This window comes from Notamacropus eugenii, chromosome 2 (assembly GCF_028372415.1).
Source record: "Notamacropus eugenii isolate mMacEug1 chromosome 2, mMacEug1.pri_v2, whole genome shotgun sequence".
NCBI classification, from domain to species: Eukaryota; Metazoa; Chordata; class Mammalia; order Diprotodontia; family Macropodidae; genus Notamacropus; species Notamacropus eugenii.
The window spans coordinates 479,102,935-479,126,806 of NC_092873.1; the positions used below are offsets into that span (position 1 = coordinate 479,102,935).

The following is a 23,872-nucleotide window of genomic DNA, read 5'->3' on the forward strand; positions in this document are numbered from 1 at the left end:
GCAAAGTCCCTGCATCTGGTAACAGAACATGGCTCTCTCTTTCACAGGTTATGCAAGGCCTCCTTTAGTCAAGAGTACCACTAGGGTGGTGGTAAGAGATGTTTAAGAAGCCATTTGATGAAAAAGCCTAGCAGGAGGGAAAGTCTATGTTTTCAAAGCCCTTCTCGGGAGAAAAAAAATAAATCAGTGGACAACCATCCAATATAATTTCTTCAAAGAAAAAAATACATAGGAGAAAGTCTGTCATTACTTTAGTAAGTTGATTTGAACTTTGCCAAGTAAGTTAAGTTGGGTGAGAGAAACCTGAATATCATGATATAGGTATCCTCCACCAAATTAAATAACATTTTCATGAAATAAGAGTGGAGGAAAACCACCGAGTCAGGGTCTGTAGTAGTCATTGTTCTGCAACACATCCATGTCTTCCATGCAAAGTAAGAGAGAGCACAAGGGCACCTGGTTTCTGGGCCTGAGGGTGGGTTAGTCAGTGTTTTGGGGTGAATGAGAGCTACAGCTCAGCAGGAATGTCTTCCCACACAAAAGTGCTCTAAAGGCACCACCTGATGTGGGGCGTTTGCACACACTGCCCTCCTTCAGCTTCTGCATCAAGCCTCTTGCATAAGTGACCAAAGAAAATTATTTTCTAGCACCTCTGTAAGAGTCATCAAGGATGAGGAAACCAGAAACAACATTCCCCAAAGTTAAGAACATAAACCCTCCCCTTGCCTCCACAGCAGGGGAGCTCACTGAAGAAGGATCCAGGAGCAAGAGATAAACATGTCCAAACCAGATAGCTATCTCTATCTATATATACATATACACATATACATATGTATATATATGGATATAAAAATAATAATAATAACAACAATAATATAATAATAAAAGATACAGTAATACAGGCCTGCCTACATTGTACCAGTTAAGAAAGGAACCCCAACACAATTGATACGATTATAAACACCTTGTTATGACATAGTGGCCTGTACAACAGACCCATAAAAATGATTTTTTTAAAAAAAGAAAAAGAGATTTAGACAAACAAGAAATCCCCTTCCTATGTTGGAAATGATAACCCACCTTAACTTGTCACCGTGACTGCTGGAAATGAGAAGTAGTCCTTTACTTCATTTTTTTTGTGATTTTTTTTCTTTTTTACATTTTTGGTTAGAAAGTTCTCCAATCCATGAAGCAATCCTGAAAAGACAGTGTTTATTACAAAATGAGGCAAATGTCTGTCCCATCTTTCCATCCTTCCTGTTTGTTTTCCTTCTCTCCCTTGTTCTCAGCAACATGGTGAGAGGAAGCCAATCACATCTTCAGTTTTAAACCCAGCCAGCAGCCAATCACCCTGCAAAGTGAAGAAGGCTGGTGGCAGCCCGTCTCGGCCCAGCTCACTGTGCCTTAGAGGCAGTAGTGGTGGTGGAAGCAGCCCCACTAGCAGAGGCCACAGTGAAGAGAGAGTTTTGGATGGACTCGGCTGAGGTGGAGGTGGCATGAAGGCTGGCAACTGGTCCAGAGGTCCCTGCGGAGGCTGCAGCTGCAGAGACCAGGCTGACTGGGTTGCTGGTGAGCAGAGATAGGTTCTGAGGATTCAGGAACAGTGGGGCAGTCACGATGTTAGGAGTTCCTCCTGCATTGGCAAATACCAGGTTTCCAGTTGCATCCAGTGATGTTATTGGAAGAGATCCACCAGATGCAAGAGCTAAAGAATGAAATCCACATATAGGTAGGGATGAGAGTGTTAATATGAAGAGGCAGAAAGAAAATAGTTTACAAAAGTGCTTTTAGCATTTTCTGTGGCTAAAGAAATGAAGGCTGCTTATGCCAGAGTCTATTACTTTATCACACAAAGTAAAATGTATTTATAAATCCCAAATGAAGCTAATGATTCTAACAAAGTTGAAAACTCTAAGCAATCTAACGGTTGTGTTTCTTAACAGTCTAGGAATCTTGGTGACTAGCTTTCAAGGAACTACAATCTATTCTATCTTCCTAAGTTTTAACTTCCTAGTTTTAGGATGAAATATATTTTATGTAAAGTTTTCACCAGCTCTAAAGTAAGTTGAAGGCTGCAATAATTAAATGAAATATCTACTTACTTAGAAGGAATATAGGATATTCTCAAGCACAATTTTCTGTCTATTTTCTATAAAGGAAAAGACTCTAGCAGACTACTTCCTAGAAGGCTAGAAGAAATACTGATGACCTAAGTAACCCTAAGTGAACTGACCAAAATTAGGAAAGGAGTATAACTCCTCAATGAAGTCAGGATGGGAGTGCATGTGTTGTTAGTGCAATCAGAAAAGCACCATCAATATTTTGTGTAGTATACCTGGGCATTCCTTCTTTCATTATCCTTTCCTGTGATCTGATCCAAGAAAAAATTTTTAGCTCTCTCAGAAAAGGTCGTTCAATTAATTTATGTAAGGGTTTGGCATAAATTAAATTAGTTCACTATTTATATAAGTATGTGTGTGTATTTACACCCCCCCACACACAAAACATAGAAATGAGAGCACTGGATGGTTGTCCTCTATTGTATGGCATTAGAGTACAGTTGTAATGTGGAGACTACTGTGGCGTTTGACTGTGCATGTGATTCCTGGGCTGGGGGTGAAGATCTACTTCTAGGTTCCATCCCCTATCTCCCAGGGCTCTAAGGATAAATACTAAGTTTGTGCCCTCTGGCCCAGATACCTTGTCCCAGGTCTCTGATACCCTAGAATAAGGTCACTGACATGTATACTAAATGTCCCTAAAGTAGAAGTTAGCTGATTATTTTAAAAAGGTCAGCTCCTACTTCAACAAAAATTTCTCTATATGAAAAGACTTCCCACTCTTGACAATTAATTTTACATATCATTTTGCCAAAATTATAATAGAGCAAAATAGTTAAGATACTATTCTAGAGTTAGTTGTAATGAAAAAATTTTGAGTGTGTCTTGGTGGATGTGACTCTAGACATTTTATGCATTTTGGGATTATTTTGAATGGATCTTCGGTTTTATTTCCTCCTGGGTTTGTTATTACTACAAAGCTATACTGTTGATTTTTGGACCGTATTACTTTACTAATATTTGGTCTCTATGCTGATGCTGTGTTTCTACAACCATCATCTCATCAGCAAATAGAGATACTTTTTGCCATGGTTCATGCCTTTTTTCCCTCTTAGCTTACTGATTATGCTAGCATCCCTGCACATGCCAAAAGGCAGCTTCAGAAGTCTCAGAATTTAGTTCTTGCTGCCACATTGCTTGTTTTGCATCTAATAATAACTCACAGCAAGGCAGAGCTTAAAGTTTCACAAGAGGTTCTTACAAAAACGCGAGGAGACAAGATCAGAGAGTTGGTTTTGGAAGAGACCTCAGAGATCACCCAATCCAGCAACCTCCTTTTTCAGACAAGGCCCAGAGAGACTTTCCTAAATCTTCCACATAAGTAGAATGTCTGAGATTCAAACTTGGATTAACCCCATTCTATAGATAAGGAAGTGAAGGCTTTGAAGAGGCTGACTGATTTGCTTGGGTCACACACTCCACAATTCAAGGTCATAGACCCCAGGTTTGGTACTGGAAGGGACTTCTGATTAAGGGTCTAGACAAGATCTGGACCCTGGCCTCCAGATTCAAAGGCCAGTACAATAGCAACAATGATAGAAGGTCAGCCTTATAAGGCTAAGAACTCTAATTTGATCATGAACCATATTAACTATAAAGGAAAAACTAAAGCTCATTTCTCTGATTTAGTATTGTCACTTAAGTATCTTTTTTGGAATCTAACAACTAAATCTCAAAGGTTTCACAGTAACTAAACCAATTAGGCTTTTGGTCACTATATGCCCTTTGTTTTGTAATGCTTGAACGTGTTTATTAGAAACCTCTGTACATTGTCACTGTGTTGGTTTCTCATTCCTTTTCTAGACCGTAAGCTCCCTGAAGACAAGGACCAGGTATTTCCTTGAGCTTCTTGCATGATTCTCTGCACATAGCAGCAGCTAGAGAAGTGTTTGCTAAATTGTGATGGGCACCTCCAGAGGTCAGTGGGCTAAGGAGATTATTTCTTTTTGGATAGGCTGTGTTCCTTCAGAAAGCATGAAACAGAGTTTTGACAACATGCTCTCACTCTGGAGCAAAAAGAATCCCAGGATGCGTCATCCATGGAATGTCAGTAATGCTTTTAACAGAGCAAGGTACACTTTCCAAGAACCTCATCATGCAAAGGGCCCCAAACATAGCATTTATTAACAAATATCCAGAGGCTTTAGGGAGACATATGTCTGTCTTCAGGCCCTTTATACTTTTAGGGGGAAATTCTTATGAAAAGAGCAGAGCCCAGCATGTTAAAATTTTCTTTTAAAACAATTCTCTATGTGATATACTTGTTGCACAACTCTGGATGGCCCTAATGGTCACAAAGTTTTCTCTTAGACCAAGTTGAAATCTGCCTTTCCTCTATCTCCTCCTAGGATTCCTAGCTCTTTCATATGAAAGCTGGCAAATCCTTGAGAGTCAGGGACCCTGATCTTTCTTCCTCAGCAGCTCACCTGTCTCTCCTCCTCCACACACAATTTCCCTTCCAGAGCGAGGGTCATCCTTTACTGGTTCTCATAAAGCACAATCTGAGATTCTCATGATACTCTGGGATGCCTTCTATTTACCTTATCAGTCTTTCCTAAAATGAAGGACCCAGAACTGAATATTCAACTCTAGCTATGCTCTGTACAGGAGCAAAGACAATGGGAATACTACCTCCCTGCCTCTCTTTATGCAGTCTTGAATAAGACCTGCTCTTTTGGCTGCCAGATGGTTCCTTCTGAGGGCCACTAAGAACAGCAGATCTTTTTCAGATGATCTGTCACACTACCAGGTCTTCCCCAACTTGTCACTTGTGAAGGTGACAGTCATGCAAGGCGATGCTACCTTGCAGAAATCAAACAAAACCCCCTATATTATTCAACATTTTATTTGGAACAGCTCTTTGATGAGGAAACAAAAAATCTAGATTAAGAAGAAAAAAGATTTTCTGTGAAAGACGATATTGAAATCTCTCAACTACAGAATCCTTGAATTTGCAAGACTGAAAATGTAAACATATTCATATGATTTACATGCTGTTCATGTGGGATTACAAGTAAGCCATAAATATAAGCAGTATAAAACTCTGATTTCTCAACTCACTTACCTTACATCACCAACATCTAACCCTAACCGATATGGGGGTGGTGGCAGGATTATTTTCTGTCCTGAATTCCCAAATAACAGCTACCTATCTTGCAGAGCTTTTATCAGTGCTCTTCCCTCAAGAACATGGATAATCACCAGTCTTCTGCTCCCACCCCACCCCACTCCCCAAAAGCAATGGCCAATGCAAAAATTAACTGACCTTGAATGGTTGCGAGCGTACTGTTGCTCATCAGAGCTGGGCTGAGAGCACTGCCTAGCGTCCCCGGGTTAAGACTGAGTAAGGCACCTCTGGAGTTCCAAGGGAGGGAACAAAGACAGGAAGAAGGAGTTACTTTCCAGTAAAACCTATCAACAGTCTGAGTATTAGCCATATAGAGAGAGAAAAGAGAGGAAAATACAGTTGGGGCAAATGCATATGGAATTTGAGGAGCCTTCCACAGCCTCCCTGTGATACTGGATTCTCTTTGTACTGCAGTAGGTCTGAACAGTGCTTCCACAGCACTATTCTCCCTCATATTTACTAAAGCAAAGCTGTTTGTTGAGGAGCAGTATTGATTTACACAAATCATAAATTTTTTTTTAGTGTACTTAGCATTTAGGTGCACTCTTGTTTTTCAAAAGGAAAAAAGCTTAAGTCCAAAGACAAATTTTCAAGAGACTTGTCATATTTCCTATAGTGATAATAGAAAATTTGGGAACTGCACAAATCTCTCTCTTTACAACATGAAATAACAAAACAGGTCATAAAAAAATGCTGGAAATCTACAATGCCTCTTCATTTCAGACTTAGAAACAAGCAGCTGATGTAGCTAACTAGAAAAAGCAATAGGCTGGGTGGCTATCAGGATGGTTTACATTTATTTTCTGACTCCACCGCATGGACAGGTTTTACTTTAGGGTGTATACTGTGACTGACTACATAGCTCGGATATTTGGAGAGAAACCCAATGTCAAGAAAACAAAGAGCTACTATCAGTTCATGAATGCCAGTTCGTGGTCCTGGTCATTCCTGACTTTTTACTTCCAAGTGTACATCATCACCTTCTCTTCGGGGTGTTGTGAAATTTATTTAAATCTACTTCAGACATTGTGAATTTCTTAAAAGAGTGGTTACAGAAGAGTTAATTATAAAGCCTTAAAAACAGAAACGTTTTGATTAAGAACAAAGAGTGGTGAAAAGACTTTGCTCTAAGTAATGTGATCCCCTCCTTGTTTCCTTTCACGTAAGCCCCTTACCCAGCTGCAAACTGTGAAGGTGCCATCAGCCCTGGGCTTAATCCTGCCGCAGCAGCCATTGCAGCCAGACTAGCATTTGCAGGCAACTGGGCAGCTCCTTGGAGGGCAGCTGCTGCTGTCTGCAGCCCGGATGCTGTCACCATCACCTGGCCGGTCCCAAGAGGGGAGGACAGAGGGGTGGAGGTGGTCTGTGTTGTGCTGGTCTCGCTGGCACTGGACGCCTCAGAGGCGGAGGCAGAAGGGGAGGGGCTCATAGATGGGGGTGTCACTGCTGAGGAAGCTGGAGGTGCTGCTGAAATCACTGTTGCGGTGTTGTTGGAGGTGGTTTCTGTAGTGCCTGGAAGGAGGAGCTGGATTAGAAACTAGAAACTTTTAACATGAAAATCCTTCTTAAGTGAAAAATGCTTTCCTGGGGAAAATGAATACAGTTCTAATTGTGCTTTCTGTTTTTACATCACTTACCCCTCCCCATCTCCTCACTCAGATTTTTTTTTGGTAACAAACGTTAAACAAGAAAAGAAAAAAACAATAGTTCTGCCAAAACAACACATCCCAAGTAGCTTGTACTATGCACAACATACTTTCTTCCACTTCTGAAATGTGGGAGGAAAGCACACTTTCTTGACTCTTCTCCAGGGATGAACTTCTTGGACATTATAATCATACTGCTTTCAGTTTCATTTTATGGTTCTTTTCAGTTATATTTTGTAGTTACTGTCTATTGTTTTCCTGGTTCTGCTTTGTTTTGTATCAGTTCACACGTCTTGAGGTTTTTCTGAATTCTTTAATATTTGCCATATTTTACTGTACAGTAAAATTCAATTTTATTCATGCATCACAATTTGCCTAAGCTATTTCACAAATCGATATACTTTATGTCCAATTCTTTGACAACAAAAAAGTGTTACTGTGAATATTTTGGTTATATTGGACCTTTGTGCCTTTGAACTCCATGGAGGCACATGCCTAAAAGTAGGATCTCAGAAGAGTTGCTTTTCTCAAAGACAGCGGGATCATCTGCACAACTAGGCCACTAACAATCATGTTTTACTTGGCCTTTTTCTCTATACCTATTTCTTTATGTTCTCTCCTAGCATGATTTAACTGCAACTACAAAAAAGAATCTTAGGAAAAGAATCTTAAAAACACATCAGAAGTACAGTTTTGAATCTTTAATATGAAAGCCAAATACATAAAAGAAAATGAGGAAATACAGAAAAAGAAAAACTCACTATCAGCTTCCTTCTTTGGGACAAAAGAACATCATGGAACATCACCTCTCAGGATGAGAGCAACTACCCTAAAAAAAGAGGCTCATAGTACACTCCTCCTGCCCCCCCCCCCCCTCACAAACTCCCCCAACAATTTAGCCCTTCTGAAATGGTTCTTCTTCATCACAAAGCCTGAAATTTCTTTAGAGGTCTGAATAGAAAATAAAAATTAACCCAAAGAATTTTTTTGGTGGGGTAAGAATAGATGTAAACATCAATTTCAACAGCTACTATTCTAAGAACAACCGCAACTATTCATTTAAATATCTTTTTTCATTCAAGAAGCATTTGTAGTTCTCAAGAATGAGCTTTAAAGAAGCATGTGTGTGTGCTTTATCACAGAGACAACAAAATCTCCCAAGTCCGACACTGATGTCACTAACGAGTGAGCCATGAGATTATGTGGAGATTACTTTTTTACAAAACCAAGGTCCCAGGAACACTTTGGGGTGTAAGAAGAATGTCCAATATCTAAAAAGAAATAACTGATGCAGATGAGAACTTCTGAGAGAAATTAAAAAACCAACTGATCAAACTGCTTTATACGATGCGCGTGCTCTTTCTCACTCCACACAGGCCAAGTGGAGCTTACTCTAATTAAATTAATTCTGTGAGACTTACATGAACTGATACCAAGTGAAATAAGCAGAAGGCAGAAAAACAACACACCCAATGACAACAATGATGTAAACAGAAAGAAACAAAACCAAAAACAAAGGAAGGCTGCGAAATGATAAAGAATGAACTTGGCCCCAAAAAGAGATATGAGAAGATGCCTCACCCAATCCTTTGCAGAGGGGAGAGGGTCCACAAGTGCAAAACACTGCATGTAATACTTTTTTTCCCAATATGTTTTTCAACATATTAATTGGATTTGCTGAATTTAAAAATTCTTTGTTATAGGGTATGGCAGGGTCATGGGGAAAACTGAGACTATTTTAAAAAAAGATATCAATAAAGATCTTTTAAAAAATTAATTTTGTTTTCTAGGATTTAACTAGATGCTCTTTAATAGGGATAACCAAACAGTATTATTTTTTCAAGTTGCAGAAACTCAATGTAATATAGGAAGTTGCAATAAATCTCATCTGCCAATGCAAAAATTTCAGAATAGAAAGGATGTGTCTTTAAAAGTATTATATTTTTGAAAAAGTGCTCAGAGAATAGATATTAAGTGTCCACTATGTGCCAGGTATTGTGCTAAGTGCTAGGGGGAGAAGTACCAAAGAAAGAGATATAAAAAAATATACTTCTGATGGAACAGGTAATATAAAGCCATAGCTCTGGAGCTGGATAGCATCCTAGAGACCTTTGGGTCTAACTTCATCATTTTATAGTTGAGGAAATTAAAATCCATGTTAGATGATTTGCACAGGGTCACACAGGTAACATGCCCTGACTAGGAAAATAATCCTACGTTCAGCCCTCTATGCCATACTTCCTTCATCCTGCAGTTATTTATTAAGGTACCATTCTAGAAGCTGGGGATACAGAGACAAAAAATAAAACACTTTCTGCCCTCAGTAAGTTCTTATTTTATTGGGTGGAAATGACAGGGGCATAACTAGGAAAATGTAGGATACAAAATAATTTGGGGGTTATGAAGGTAAGGAAGGGAACCAGTACTAGGAGATGTCAAAAGAGCTTTCATTTAAAAGGTAGCAATTCTTTCACTGCATGGATAGAGTCGCCTGCTTCTGATAAATTAAAGACCACTGTCTACCGTACTTTTCTCATGTTGTCATTGTTGTTTCATCCTCCCAATATCTACTCTAAATTTTCTTCTTTATAATACTCATTTGTTGCTACTAGTTCTGTGTTCTAGGGACAAAAAAGAACAGTGTCCACTTCCATGAGAGGCCTTCAAATACCTGAAGATAACGATCAGTCCTGTCTAGTCTTCTCTTCTCTAGGCTACCAATTCCCTTGATCTATCTTCATAAAGGATGTTGTTAAGGCCCTCTGCTATCCTGGAAGGATTCTTCTGGATGCTTTATAGCTCACCCATTTCCTTCTCAAAATATGGGGTTCTGAATGCTTTGCACCTTTTTATCTGGAGGTCAATTGGGGTGAAATAACTTGCCCAGGGTCACACAAGCTAACAAATGTCTAAGCTCAAGTCCTACTGACTCCCAAGGCCGGCTGCTCCATCCACCCAGCTGCCTCCTACTTTGCTTTCTTAATGCAGCTGAGATAACTTTAGGTTTCTTGGCTACCAAAGAATTACTCCTCAATCACAGCAGGGAAATTCCTTCAGTGAGTGTACTGTGCCCTATTTTTATGCCTTGAGCGCTGTTTGATGATCAGAGAGTTGTTCAACGGGTTATTTCTGTTGTTGAATCCTTCAAGAAATCTTGGATTATTTTGACATATAGATTGAGGGTGAGGCAGTTTTCCTCGTTGGAAAAGAACCTTCAAGGTAGCACTTTGTTATACTGAATCAAATATTTTATTGTAATCAGCAAAGACAGTTATTACATTCTTGAGATGTGTCAGCTAATTAAGAAATGGTGAAGAAGTGGTCTATTGCAGAGTATTGTTCTAAAAGCCTGCTAGTTCCTCACTAATACCATCCTAGAGGACATATGTCCTCAACTAACGTACCGACCACTCTAGAAGGGTTTGTTCAGATGAGGTTTTTTGTATAGACGAAAGAGAGGTCAGTATTTACTAGTGTTCTCTTGGTGATAGTTATCGTTTTTAATAAAGCCCAAGATTTTTTTCCCTAAGCCTTTGGTATCTTTATATACCCTTTCCTTCAGATACCTCATACAGTGGTCCCTCAACACTCTCATAACTGTGTCCACTTCTTTCCTCTACATACACCTGGTTCATCTTACTGCTTTTCCTGTTTTTATTCTCTTTAATGTCATTCCATATATCCAAGACTATGATGTTAGGCCAACTATATCAATTCTACTGTCCTTGATGGAGAAAACAGGGGTTATATTTTTGAAGGAAATCTTGAATGATTTTTGATATGTATGGACAGGAAACAGCATTCTACAAATCATTTTAGTTTTTTTTTAATAGTCTTTTTCTTTTTGGATCCTCCTATTTTCATTCTTAAATTCCCTTAACATAATTTTTCTTAGCTGGACATACTGCTGTGCCTTTTTGAAATTAGTTTTATTCTCATTGCTTTTCTCTGCTTTATGAGACTTTGTAAATACATATCTATTTATATGTAAATATGCACTGCTTCATAAAGCAGAGAATGTACATACACACATATATAAATACATATTTATAAATATGTATTTATAAATATACATAAACATATGCATCCTTTCATCCATCAATCTATTGATATTGATTTGTGCACGTACACACAGAGATACTTGGTGACTTTAAAGCAAAACTAGGAAAAGGTGAAGATGGGGAGAAATATACTGGAAAGCATGGTTCAGGAAGAAGGAAGCCACCAACCCATAGATTACACAATGCCCCAAGCCTTTATACCATGAACACATTCTTTGAGGAAAGTATTGTTAATCCCAAATCAGAGCAAACACCAAATAATGCCTTAACAAAAGAAATAGATTAGATTGCAAAAGACAAGAAAACACTTATTACTGATGAGGTAGTTATTTTCAAGGCTATCTACTTATTAGAGCCAAGATAAGAATCAGAAAACAGATTAACAACAACCCCCCCCCCCCAAAAACAAGAACCAGGAAGAATGAAAAAAAGATATCAATAAAAAAAAGGGACAAATAACATAATTCTTAAACCAATTGATCAACAAATATTTTTTAACTTCTTACTATTCCAGGCATTGTACATGAGCTGGGGATACAAAGAGTGAAAACAATGTCTAGCCTCAAAGAACTTACATTCTAATGGAAAAGATAGCATGCAAATCAGAACACAGAAATACTGAGTAGAAGGGAGGAAACCTTAGATGGAATCAGGAAAAGATTCCTGTAGGAGGTGGTACTTGAGCTGAGTTTTAAAGGAAGTCAGAGGTTCTATGAGGTGGAAGTTGGGAGGAAACAACCACCAGTGCAAAAATGAGGGGGTAGGGGAAGTGTGATATGTGACATTCCACTCATAAAGTATGGCAAGAATTTAGTGTGTGTAGATGAGACTGGAATGTAATAAAATGTGAAAGGTTAAGAAAAGCCCAGGTTGTGAAGAACTTTAAGTGGCAAAAAAAAGTACTTTATATTTGATGCTAATAGGGAACTCACTGAAGCTTAGTGGGGGTGGGGAGGTGACATGTCATACCTACACTTTAGGAAAATCAGTCTGGCAGTTAAATGGAACATGGATTGGGGAGTGGGTACCTTGAAGTAGGCAGACCAATCATAAGGCCATTTCATTAGTTCAAGTGAGAGGCAATGAGGGGATATGTGTGAGAGATGTAGAGAAAGCAATCACAAATGGTAACTCAGTGGATATGTGAGGTGAGAGTAGCCAAGGATGTCACTGAGAGACTGTGAACTTCAGTAAAACAGTGGTGCTCCAGGGTAACGGGAGAAGTTTCAAAGTAGGGAGAGTTAGGTAGAAAGTACTGCATTCTGTTTTGGATATATTCAGCCTAAGGTGCCCTAGAGGACATACAGTTTAAAATATCGAACAGCCTACTGGTGATGTGGGTTAGAAATCAGGAGAGAGCAGGACTGGAGAAACAGATCTTGTAAGCATCTGCATAGAGATGATAATTAAATCTAAGGGAGAAGGGATAAAGTAGAGAGTATGTAAAGAAAAGAGGGCCCAGGCAGAGCACTGGGCGACATGTAAGTAATAAACAAAAATAGAAAGAGGACCAAAAAAACCCTAATGTTAATTAATTTGCCACAAAAAGGAAAAAAAGAGCCCCGAAAATGCCTTAATCAGCAATCAACTGAATTACCTTCTGATACCAGAGATATGGCTGCTGAACACAACAGTGGCTTAGACTACAAATTCATTTGTAAAATCAACAAAGGAGGATGACAGACACATGTTAGCATTACTGTCTCATAAAATACCAGAAGAATTTTGTGGTTAAAAAGATGGACCACCTTTTGAGGAAGAAGCATCCTGGGGTAAGTAAAAGTAAAATTTCTCAAAGGCAACATCATACCCTTTCTTTTAAATTTTGGATCTTGTTCAATGTCCAACTGGAGTGTTTAAGACACATGTACTGATGGAACTGCTCCACGGGTTGTCCATTTAACTGCATATCACAATCGGAAAAAGAAGCGTCATTCATTTACTTGGTCTTCCATTTATGGATAGTTGGGTTCTACACTCTCTGAGTGAGAGTATGGTTCTTACTGAGGAGGCTCAATAATGATCTGGGGGGTTTGATACAATTGGCACAATGTTATCTACAAACAGGAATAGCTAGAGAACCTCAGCATCCATAGGGAATCCTTCCATGGGAACTATGCACATGACAGTGGTGAACATACAACTCTCTGTATAATATTTTGTTTGACATGTATGATATTAAAAGAAGATTAAACAAATCATCTCTGCTGTTACTTAAAGGAAGCTTGTATGAACTGTCACATGCATAAGAGGAACACTGACCCAATTACTTTTTAGTGTTAACAAGCAATAAGCCTACTGGTATCTCACCTTGTCTATAACTTTCATTCAATTGTGTGACTATAAAGATGAGGTCTGCTTAGAACATTCTTGGTAAAAGCTGCTCATATCATTCTCATACCTTCATTATAGGTGCCTTTGATACTGGGGTTAGTATTCTCTTAAAAATTTTGCAGATATGAGAAAACAGGCATATGGACCAACTGTTTTTGATATTTTTTGAGTCACTTTTTGAGGGGATAAAAATAAGATGTGAGATGTTTTTTCTAGACTTTTGGCATTTGCTTCTCTTTTAACAACCTTGAAAACCAATTCATCAGTGCCCTTCAGAATTATGTTGTCCACAGTCTAGAAGAGCTCCTATGGGAAGCTGGGTCTAGTTCAGCAGCTCTTCCCATTTTTGCTTTCCTCAGTGCTATTTCTACTTCCTCAATTAAAAAAAAAAATCATAGGCCATCCAAAATGGTGGAAAGGAAGAAGCTTACCTTTGTTAGCCTTGTCTAGTTTCCATTAGGATTACTTTATTCCCCTGGAGAGTCTGGGCACTAAGGCCAGTGTTTATAAGAGACTACCACAGAGCAAAATTTCTTATTTTGTAGCTATTTGATATGTTAGTGGTCATATGCAGTGTGACTGAGGGTGACTAGTCTAGAAAAGCAGTCCAGCAGTCTTTGAGACTAATAAACATTGTTTGCCTTGACAACTGAAAAGAAGCCGCCTAATTGTAGGGAAAAAAAATCTTCACAATTTTAACAATCTGCCATTTTCTTTTACATCATATTTGAATACTGCATCCCCATCCCATCCCCACCCCCACCTGGCTTAAGCTAGAAAACACTGAGCTCCCTCATTGTTGTTAGCAGTTTCCATACTCAGGTAAAATATTTTAATGCATACTTCAGAAAGCCTAGTGCCCTCCTGAGGTTACAATAAATGTAAAAAAATGCAATTATTTCAGATAAATAGGAGATAGTCCTATCAATTACATGATCCTACTTGTCAAATTTCATCAGAGAAAGCAAAAACTGAACTGGGGCATGAAAACTATATTCTATTTGCTTCAGTTTTCTTTAAGTTGGATATAAAACAAATGGATTAGCAAAGAAAAGCTGATACTGCTACTAAAATTGGCTTAAAAGCTATCAATAAGACATCTACTGACTCCAAAAATGGTAAAAACAAATAGACAAAATTTAAAAAATGCAAAAGGTGCCTATTCTGTACAAAGTGTGGAGACAAGATGGCTAAGGAAATAAAAGTGCTTGCCTTAGATTTAAGAAAGGTTTGGTTTTTTTTTTTCTTCAGTTGTATCTAACCCTTCATGACCCCTTTCTTGGCAAAGACACTGAAGTGGTTTGCCATTTCTTTTTCCAACTCATTTACAGATGAGGAAACTAAGGCAAACAAGGTTAAGTGACCTGCCCAGGGTCACACAGCTAGTTAGTGTCTAAGGCCAGATTTGAACTCATGAAGACGAGTCTCTCCAACTCCAAGTCCAGTGCTCTATCTAGGAAGACCTGGATTCAAATTCAGACTGCTAATACTAACTCTGTGATTCTGGCCAAGTCATGTAACTTCTCTGTGTGTAAGGAAGCTCTCTGACTTGATCAACTGAGTTGTAGATTAGCTGTGATTTATACTGGTAGAGGGAGTTCTCACTGTGGGAGCTGCATCAGAAGCCCAAACCACAGCTGTTGTGAATATGTGCATATGTACAGACTAAGTAGACTTTAGTGCAGGGTACTGTTCTCTTTTGAGAATCCAATAAGGTACTAGTATTTGTAAGGAGGTCAGCAGCACAGTACCTGGTACACAGCTGGACCATTTAAATGCTTATTCCCTTCCCTTGTCTGTGAGGATCTGAAGACAAAAATAAAGTAGGTACCGACGGGAAGTTTACATTCTACTGGGGGTGGGGTCCCCAATGTCTACATAATTAAGATAACAGAGAGCAATCTGGGGAAGGAGAGAGCACAAACACCTGGGAGGACAGGGAGCTTCCTGGAGGACGCAGCACTTGAACAGCCCAAGCCCAGGAAGAAGAAAGCTGTCCGATTACTTCCACAGCTTCCCTCTCATCTGTCCTTCCCTCCTACCGGTGGTATCTCTCAGCTGGATTGCAGAAGTCTGCTGCCTAGTCTCCCTGCTTTCATTGTCTCCTCCCTCCAAGGTACCCTCCACACATGTGCCCAAGTGATATTCCTAAGGCCCAGGTCTGACCACATCCCATCCTCTACGGTGTGGTCAAAGTGGCCTTGATGTTCCATCTCCTAACTCCCATCTCCCCAACCTTGGCATTGGCTGTCCCCCAGCTCCCATGCCTCATAGCTATGTGTGTCTTACTCCTCTCTCCATTTTTTAGAGATTCAGCTCAGGTACCATGTTCTGCTGAAATCTTTTGTGACTCCCTTTCTTATCCTCTATCTATTTGGTAGACACAGCTTTTGGTGGTTGGGATTGCTATTAAGCACCAGGTATAATAAGCCCAAGGGATCAAGCAGACAGTCCTTTTACTGAAATCTTATTCCAATATCCCTGGGTAGAAGCTGTGCTCAAGACAGTTAAAAACTAGTTCAGGAAGTAAAAAAGGATAAAAATTACTGGCAAAAAAAAAAAAAAAAGCTAAAAAGCAGTGAGCAAAGAGGTTCTCTGGGATTACCAGAGTTCCTCACCAAAGTCCTAAAAACTCCTTGTGTGCTCCTTTTGCCAAAAGTGCCCATAGCTGGGTCCAAGATCAATCAGCCTGAGGCCAGGGAGGGCTTAAAGATAACCTCAACTACCCCAGCTGCACTCCAAACAGGTGGCATTGGGGGGGGGAGGGGGGGGGAGAGACAGAGAAAGGGAAAAAGGGGAGGAAGGAAGAGAGACAGACAGAGGGATGGGGGTAGGAACTTACACCTTCCCAAATCTCTCTGTGGCCCACAACTCTGCCCAGACCTCTCCCACCAAGAGCACTGGTGGCCAGTGTCACAAACAACAGCTCACCTTGTAGACAACCTAAGGAAGTCAAAAGGGCCTCTGTGGAGCTCCTCTTGCTGACCTGACCACAGGAAATTTGTGCCCTCTCTCTAAATCACCTGTATCTGTACATGTTGTTTCCCTTGGATAGACTGTGAACTCTCTGCTTACAGGGAGGGGTTATTTCACTTTCTTTTTTGTATTCCCACCTCCTCAAATCCCACCCTGGACTGAACACAGATCCTGGCACATGGCAGACATCTAATCAATACTTACTGATTATGTTAGACTGGGGAGCATGTATTGTATCTCAGAGGCACAGGGGAGTCACGTGAGGTTTCTGAGCAAAGAAAATCTATTGTCAGACCTATGCCTTATAAAGATTATTCTGGGAAGGATCAGAAAGGGAAAAGCCTGAAAGTCAGAAGGTCAAATAAAAGGCTAATGCAATAGCCCAGTCAAGGGGTGACAGAAGTGTGCAACAGGCTGGGGGGATGGGGGTTGGGGAGGGAATGAAGAAGATTCTGTGGAGGCAGAAGTAATAAGACTAGGCAACTGGCTGGACACAGAGGAGTAAAAGAAAGTGAAGAGCAGAGGATAGCTCCTAAGAACCTACAAAGACACCTGACTGAAATAGAAAAGGAAAAAGGGTGGTTTTGAGAAGAAAGATGTTTCAGACATGGTGAGTTCAAGATTCCTATAGGACAGCCAGTTGGAAGCGGCCAAAAGGCAATGAATAATGCAAGACTGTAACTCAAGAGAAACACTAAGTCATCTGCATAGATATAGTAACTTAAAACATGGGGATTCACAGAGAGGAATGCAAGGAGATGAGAGGAGAGAAAGAACAGGGCTTTGGGGTACACCACATGTGGTGATTTTGCAAAGAATCATCAGACAAGCAGGGCAGAACCAAAAGAGAGCAGTATCATGAAAATCCAAGAGATTGCCAGAAAAAAGATGATCACCAGCGTTAAAAGGAACAGAGTTCAAAAGGAACTAGGATTGAAAGAGATCATCTGACTCATCAATTAGCAACTGGTGCTAAGAGGGAAATGTTTTAGTAAGGAGTCAGATTATAAGGGTTGGACAGCAAGTGGGTGGTAAACCAGAGGCAAAAAAAAAAGACACTGGCAATAAAATGGAAGGAAGATATACGGCAGCTGCTGAGAGGCTGGGGAAAAGTGAATGCCATTTTAAGAAAGGCACACCTAGGAAAAGAAAGAAAGAAACACCTAGGTATATTTGTAGTTGACAATACAGGAGCCATGGGGCAACTAAATGGCACATGGATAGAGCACTGGGCTTGGAGACAAGAAGACTTGAGTTCAAATATGGTCACAGACACTTACCAGCTGTGTGACCTTGGGCAAATCATTTAACTGCTTGCCTCAGTTTCCTCATCTGTAAAATGAGCTGGAGAAGGGAATGGCAAACCACTGCAATATCTTTGCCAAGAAAACCCCAAATGGGGTCATGAAGAGTCACACATGACTAAAAAACAACTGAACAACAGAAGCCAGGGGAAAAGGAGAAATATGGAGGGAATGACAGATGGGGAAACCTTTCTGAAGGGTACAAGCAAAGCTGGCAAGCTTGGCACAAAGAAGGGCCATCTCTTCCTCCTAGCATGGCATAAAGTAGGAGAGGACAGGTGAAGGTGTAGAGGAATTTTAAGGTGCGAAGTAGAGAAAATGAGAGTTCATGAGAGATGGATTTCACTCTTTTATAAGGTTAGCCTCCCTGCTGAGAGAGAAGGAAATAGGGATTGGAACAGGGAGCTTGAACATTTGCAGGTCATTAAAAAATGTTTGTTCTTAAGAGAAAAAATTTGGAACAGACCCTGAGGACAGTATGATAAATCAAGCAATAAAGGATAAAACAATATTTGTATAGTAGTCTATTAGTCTGAAATTAGTCTAGATGACATGACTTTTTAGTGGATCAAGTAGACTTGATTATGCAAGCTTTTACAGAGATGCCCAGCAGTTGAGGATTAGAAATAAAGACAGCTGAGGTAGCCTAGGGTAACAGATTTCTAGGCTGTGAGTGATGATAGGTGTGGACAGTATGTAACAGAACAGGCTAACTGTAGGGTAAGGATCAAGTAAAGCCAGAATATGGGTGATCAACTGAGCAATCAGGGAATGATGGAGGCACTGAAAGGGTAAAGAGGAAGAAAGGGAGGGAGGCAGAGATCAAAAAGAGACACCCCCAGAGGTGGTCTAGTTCTAAGACAGAGACTAAGGAAGCTGAGGAGGTTTCTGCTTTGCCAAGAAAACCCAAATCAAGTCACAGAGAGTTGGGCGTGACTGAAACGACTGAACATCAATGCTTCAGAACTTATTCATATCAGAGATCATGTATAAAACCACTGAGTCTCTAAATGTTAAAGAATCAGAGGTTTTAGTTACTTTAAAAAATGAAACAAAACCTAGAAAAGCTCAGGTGCTGCTCTTGCTGAAACACCATCATCACCTTGTCATTGGCTTGGACTAAAGAGATTGGGTAGCATAAAAACCACCTCTCACTGTCAAGTTCCTATACAACTGAACAATGGATGGCATGGCCATTTAACAAAGAACCACGGAATTTTGGTGCTAGGAATGATGTCAGAAATCACTTAATCTAATACCTTCACTTTTACAGATGAGGAAACTGAAGTCAGTGAAATGACTTGCCCAAACACTGCATATTTAAAAAAGTTAAACATCTAAAACAACGTGTGATTTAAAGCCAGTGAGCATGACAAGGTCCTACTCTGAGACTCACCGCTGAACAGCTCAAAGCAGTGTCAGAAGCATAAACCATGCAAGAATAACAAGCAGTTCTTAATTAGAGGTCATTTTTACTACAGGCAGTGAAACATAACATATCCTACAACTAGTAACACTGTTACTCAATAAGCCAATGAACAATTATACCATGTCTACCTGGATTTCAAACAATCAACATTTTTCTGATGTTCTAGAACCCTGATGGATCTTCTGATCCAATGAATTGGAATGCTCCCTGCTCTCCATTGCTATTTCCACAGATTAAAAAAAAAAATGAGTGCAGTTGAGAATGTTGCAATTTAAATAAGTCCTGAGAGAACTTACTTTTAAGAAGGTTCTTACCACAGTATGAACACAAGCCAATTTATTCTATATCAACGTATGTCAGGTTTCCTTAGAACACATGCTCTTCCCTTTGGAGGATGAAGAGAAAAACCACTCCATCAAATCCTTCAGCTCCCAAGACATGTCCCCTCATCTGATTTGCCTAAAGTTCTGAGAGTATTCCACATAGAGGCCAAATCCTCATGGACAATGAAAACCTACTGGAACTCATTATTAACAGACTCTTCCCTTGTCATATCTTCCCTATCCCTGCGATTCTGAACTCTCTGCTATCACCATGCCAATCCCATTACTTCTCTCTCACTGCCTCATCCCTTATTCCCATTCCTCTCAACCCAAACTCTCAATGTCCTGTCTAAAGCTGCCGACCCTTTCCAATGTGCCTCTGAAATACCCTCTCCATTGGTAACAAACTTTTCATTTTATATCTTTCTCTTTCTAAATCTTTCCATCCTATATACCTCAATGTTACCTGCTGATGACAGTCTCTCTAGCCTGTTTCCAACAATGGATACATTTTTACTCATCCCCTGACCCATTGGGCAAGGTCAGGAGTTGGACTACTACTTGTTTCCTATTGCTAATTCCAGCTTTTTCCCCCTAGTGCCATTACTCCATCACCTGTCCTTCTTTGAGGTTCACTCAACCCATAGCCACCATGCAATCAAAATCGGGTAGCTGCTGTCTACCAGTTTCCAAGTCACGGCCCCTCTTTCTTCAATAACTTCCTGGCTTATGGTCCTTCCTCCTCAATTTCTGCTCATGCTAGGGGACTTCTGAAATACAGAGTGGTACTCCTTCAGATACCTTAACCTCATAGTTCCTCAACTGCCTTATTTAATGTGACCTTCTCCTCTACCTCACCTCAGTCACACACAAGGATGGATTTACTCTTGATTTTGCCAGGACCACCACTCTCATGTTCATTAGCTCTGCAATCCCTTTATCTGAACACAATTTATTGTTATTCTAATTCTCCCTCTGCCTTGCAAGCCCAAACCCTATCACTTGTCCTCACTATGACTTTAATCCTTACATTTAATCCTCTCCATTATTCCCAGGGCATCATCCTGGCACACGCTTTCCTTCTCCATCGTGGCCCTCTTGTGAACCAATGCAGCTCTATACTGTCTCCTTTTCTTGTGTCCCTGGTTCTTTTATCATGCTCCCAATCTTGGCCTGCCAAGCAGGCTTGGATCAGGATCCCACCATCTGCTCCTCAGCTACTGCACACATATCGTTCAACAATGCTGACTGGATTCACTGAGCTTCCCTAATTAACTCACTACAGGGACATTCTGAACATTTCAACCCTTCTCAAACTTCCAATGGCTCCACCATCAACCACCCTCTCAGCTCAGAATCTTGCCTTCATAGATGACTATAAAAAACAGGCCATTCACAGTGTCTCACAACACTCAGGTTAGGGGCAGCTAGGTGGTGCAGTGGATAAAGCACCAGTGCAGGAGTCAGGAGGACCTGAGTTCAAATTTCATCTCAGACACTTGACACTCACTAGCTGTGTGACATTGGGCAAGTCACTTAACCCCAACTGCCTCATCCTGGGTCATCTCCAGTCATCCTGATGAATATCTGGTCACTGGATTCAGATGATTCTGGAGGAGAAGTGAGGCTGGTGACCTTGCAGAGCCTTCCCTCACTCAAAACAAAGTCACGTGCAAGTCATGTCATTACTTCTCTGATGGCATGGTCTTCTTTGGCAACGAAGGACGAATATACACAACATTCAGGTGCCTACTGCCACTATTTCCCCTTTGATCCCCATCTTACATGACAAGAAGGCCTTTACTCATGCCAAGGCTAATCTCTCTACATGGACAAGTGACTCTACTCCACTCCATCTTCTCTGGCAGTTTGCTCCCTCCATCACCTCCACACTTTCACTTATCTGCAAACTCTTCTTCTCTCCTGGTTGCTTCCCTCCTGCCTACACAAATGCTCACATCTCAACTCTCCTTGAAAAAACTTACTACATCTGTTCAGTCCCATCAACCACTATCCCACAGGTCTTTTTCCTTTCGTTGTTGAATTCCTGAAGAAGTCTGTAAATGTTCAGTGCCTGTACTTCCTTTTCTCTCACTTCCAACAGTCTGACCTCATTCAACTGAAACCATTCTCTGCCATGTGCCCAATGATCTCTTCTTCAGCTTTTTCTTTTCAATCCTCATCCTTGACTTTTCTGCAGCCTCTGAAACTGCTGAACACCCTTTCTGTTAATATTCTCTTTAGCTTAGGTTTTCAGGATGCTGCTCTAGCTGGGTTCTTCTCTTTCCTGTCTAATCACTCTTTCTTCTATAGGGCTGGGCCCTCTTCTCTTCTCCCTCTATGCTATTTCATGAACTCCTAAGGATTCAATTATCATCAATATGTTGACAATTCTCAGACTTACTAATACAACCCTAACCTCTCTCCTAAACTATAGACTTTCATCTCCATATAGACACGTCAAACTGACATCCCATAGACATTTTTAACTCAACATGTCCAAAACAAAATTCATTAACTTTCCCTGAAGCCCCTTCCCCATTAGTTCCTACAGCATTACCATCCTCCAAGTTAACTGAGCTCAAAATCTAGGTGTCATCCTTGACTTTTTCTTTTCTTAACTCCCACTCCCCATATCTAATCAATTGCCAAGGTATCTCTTGTCTATGCTCCCTTCTCTCCTCTCGCACTGTCATGCAGGCCATCATCACCTCCTTTTGCTTAGACTACTAGAATGGCCTGCTGGGTAGTCAGTTTGTCTCAAATCTCACTCCATTCTAGTACATCCTCCACTCAGTGGCCAAATTAATCTTCCTAAAGTACAGACCTGATCGTTACTGCTCTATTCAATAAACTCCAGTGGCTCCCTATCACCTTCAGGAACAAACAGAAAATCCCCTGGCACCCTCCTACTTTTTCAGTCCTCTTCTCCCTTTTCCCCACCACATACATTGTGATCCAGCAACACTAAGTTTTTGCTGTTCCTCTCACAAGACACTCCATTTCTACCCTCTGGGCATGTTCACTGATGGTCTTCCATGTCTGGAATCTTTTCCTTCCCCACCTCTACCTCCCAAATTCCTTCAATTCCTAGTTAAAATCCTGTCTTCTACGAGAAGCTTTCCCCAAAGCCCCTTAATTCTAGTGCCTTCCTGGCACTGATCATTCCCCATTTATCCTGTATGTAGCTGGTTTGGACATGGCTGTTTTCAGATTTCTCCTCTATCAGACTGTGAACTCCTGGAAGGCAAGGATGGTCTTTTGCCCTTCTTTGTATTCCCAGCGCTCAACCCTGTGCCTGGCCCATAGTGGGTACTGACTTAGACCTGGTGAGCATTTCTTTCGGATCTTTGTTTGACTTTACTGTAGTCTACTTTAGAATGGCCCTGTCTTATTTGAAAGTGCTTATCCTTGCTGCAGTTTGCAGTGCAGCTACTGACGTGTCCCTTACCTGTAACAGAGAGATTGGTTACTGCAGCGCTGGTTAGAGGGAGTATGGGATTGACCGTCAGGGCAGGGGCCGCACTGCTTGTCACAAGGCTTGGTGTGGTTGCCACCTACAGGTGAGAAGGTGAAATACACATCAAAGGGTTTATATCTGAAAGGTAACAGAGCAGTAAGGACTCCCTCAGGAAATGTTTATAGACCTGTGGGGGGTGGGAGAGAGACCAGAGAGCAATTTTAGTAACTTAGACTTCTTCCCCTTGGCCCTCTTACACACAACTCAAGAGGAGATTTAAGACATAAAATACAAAAAAAGTTTTTTAAACTCCACTTACAGAATATCAAAATGAGAAAGCTGTAATAAAAATGATTTTACATGTTTTCTTAAGCACTATCATTGAAAAATAATATTGCTGTCAGGTAACTGAACTTTGCTATGGTAGGTGGAGTTCTATTCAAAACAGTAGTAAATTTCATTTTACCAGTTTTTAAAGCATAAGTTTTATGGAGGTTTTTTGTCTTTCTGGATATTCCTTTCCCCCTCCACCAAAACAGCACCAATCTCACTGAAATTGATTGCTTCAGGTTGAAAAGCAAACAAGATTACAGGAAGTTAAGTCGCCTGTTTATCAGCTTCCCTGAGTCAAGAAAAAATATGATACCAATTATTGGAATGTCTAACAAATCAAGAAGCATTTATTAAGCGCTTATCTATAGAGGAAGGTCAGGGAGATCTAGGCTCCTGTTACGGCTTCTTATTGCCAAACTGTCTAAGGATGGGCAAGAAATTTACTGGTACCGCAGGCTCCTCATATGTAAATAACAATCACAAAAAAGTATTTGCTCCTTTCTTTTCAGTACCGTGCATAAAGTACTACTTGGATAAAGTATCATCTATAAATCCAAGAAGTACCATCAACATGTGAAATCATGAAATAAAGATCTGGGAAGAGAAAATTAAATGTATGGACAAGTTTTGTTTTTTTAAAGAGAAGACAAACAAGAAAAAAATGTTGTTTTTAAAAAATAAGAAATGCATATATCCCCCTTAAGATCATTAATTTATAAAAAATGAAATTTCTTTACGGCTAGCTAATTACAGTCTAAT

The 23,872-nt window shown here is 40.3% G+C and overlaps 1 protein-coding gene across 3 annotated transcripts in view; it reads right to left on the bottom strand.

Annotated features, from left to right (window-relative positions):
- Positions 1–951: 951 nt before the first annotated feature.
- POU2F1 (POU class 2 homeobox 1) overlaps positions 952–23,872 on the bottom strand; it is a 233,826-nt gene continuing 210,905 nt past the window's right edge. For all 3 annotated transcript variants that reach the window (XM_072648743.1, XM_072648741.1, XM_072648742.1), the window contains exons 13-16: positions 22,772–22,877; positions 6,423–6,759; positions 5,386–5,474; positions 952–1,705 (exon numbers count right to left, since the gene is read on the bottom strand). In XM_072648743.1, coding sequence (XP_072504844.1) covers positions 1,395–1,705; positions 5,386–5,474; positions 6,423–6,759; positions 22,772–22,877 — 843 coding nt within the window. In that variant the 3' untranslated portion in view covers positions 952–1,394. The remainder of the gene's footprint in view (positions 1,706–5,385; positions 5,475–6,422; positions 6,760–22,771; positions 22,878–23,872) is intronic.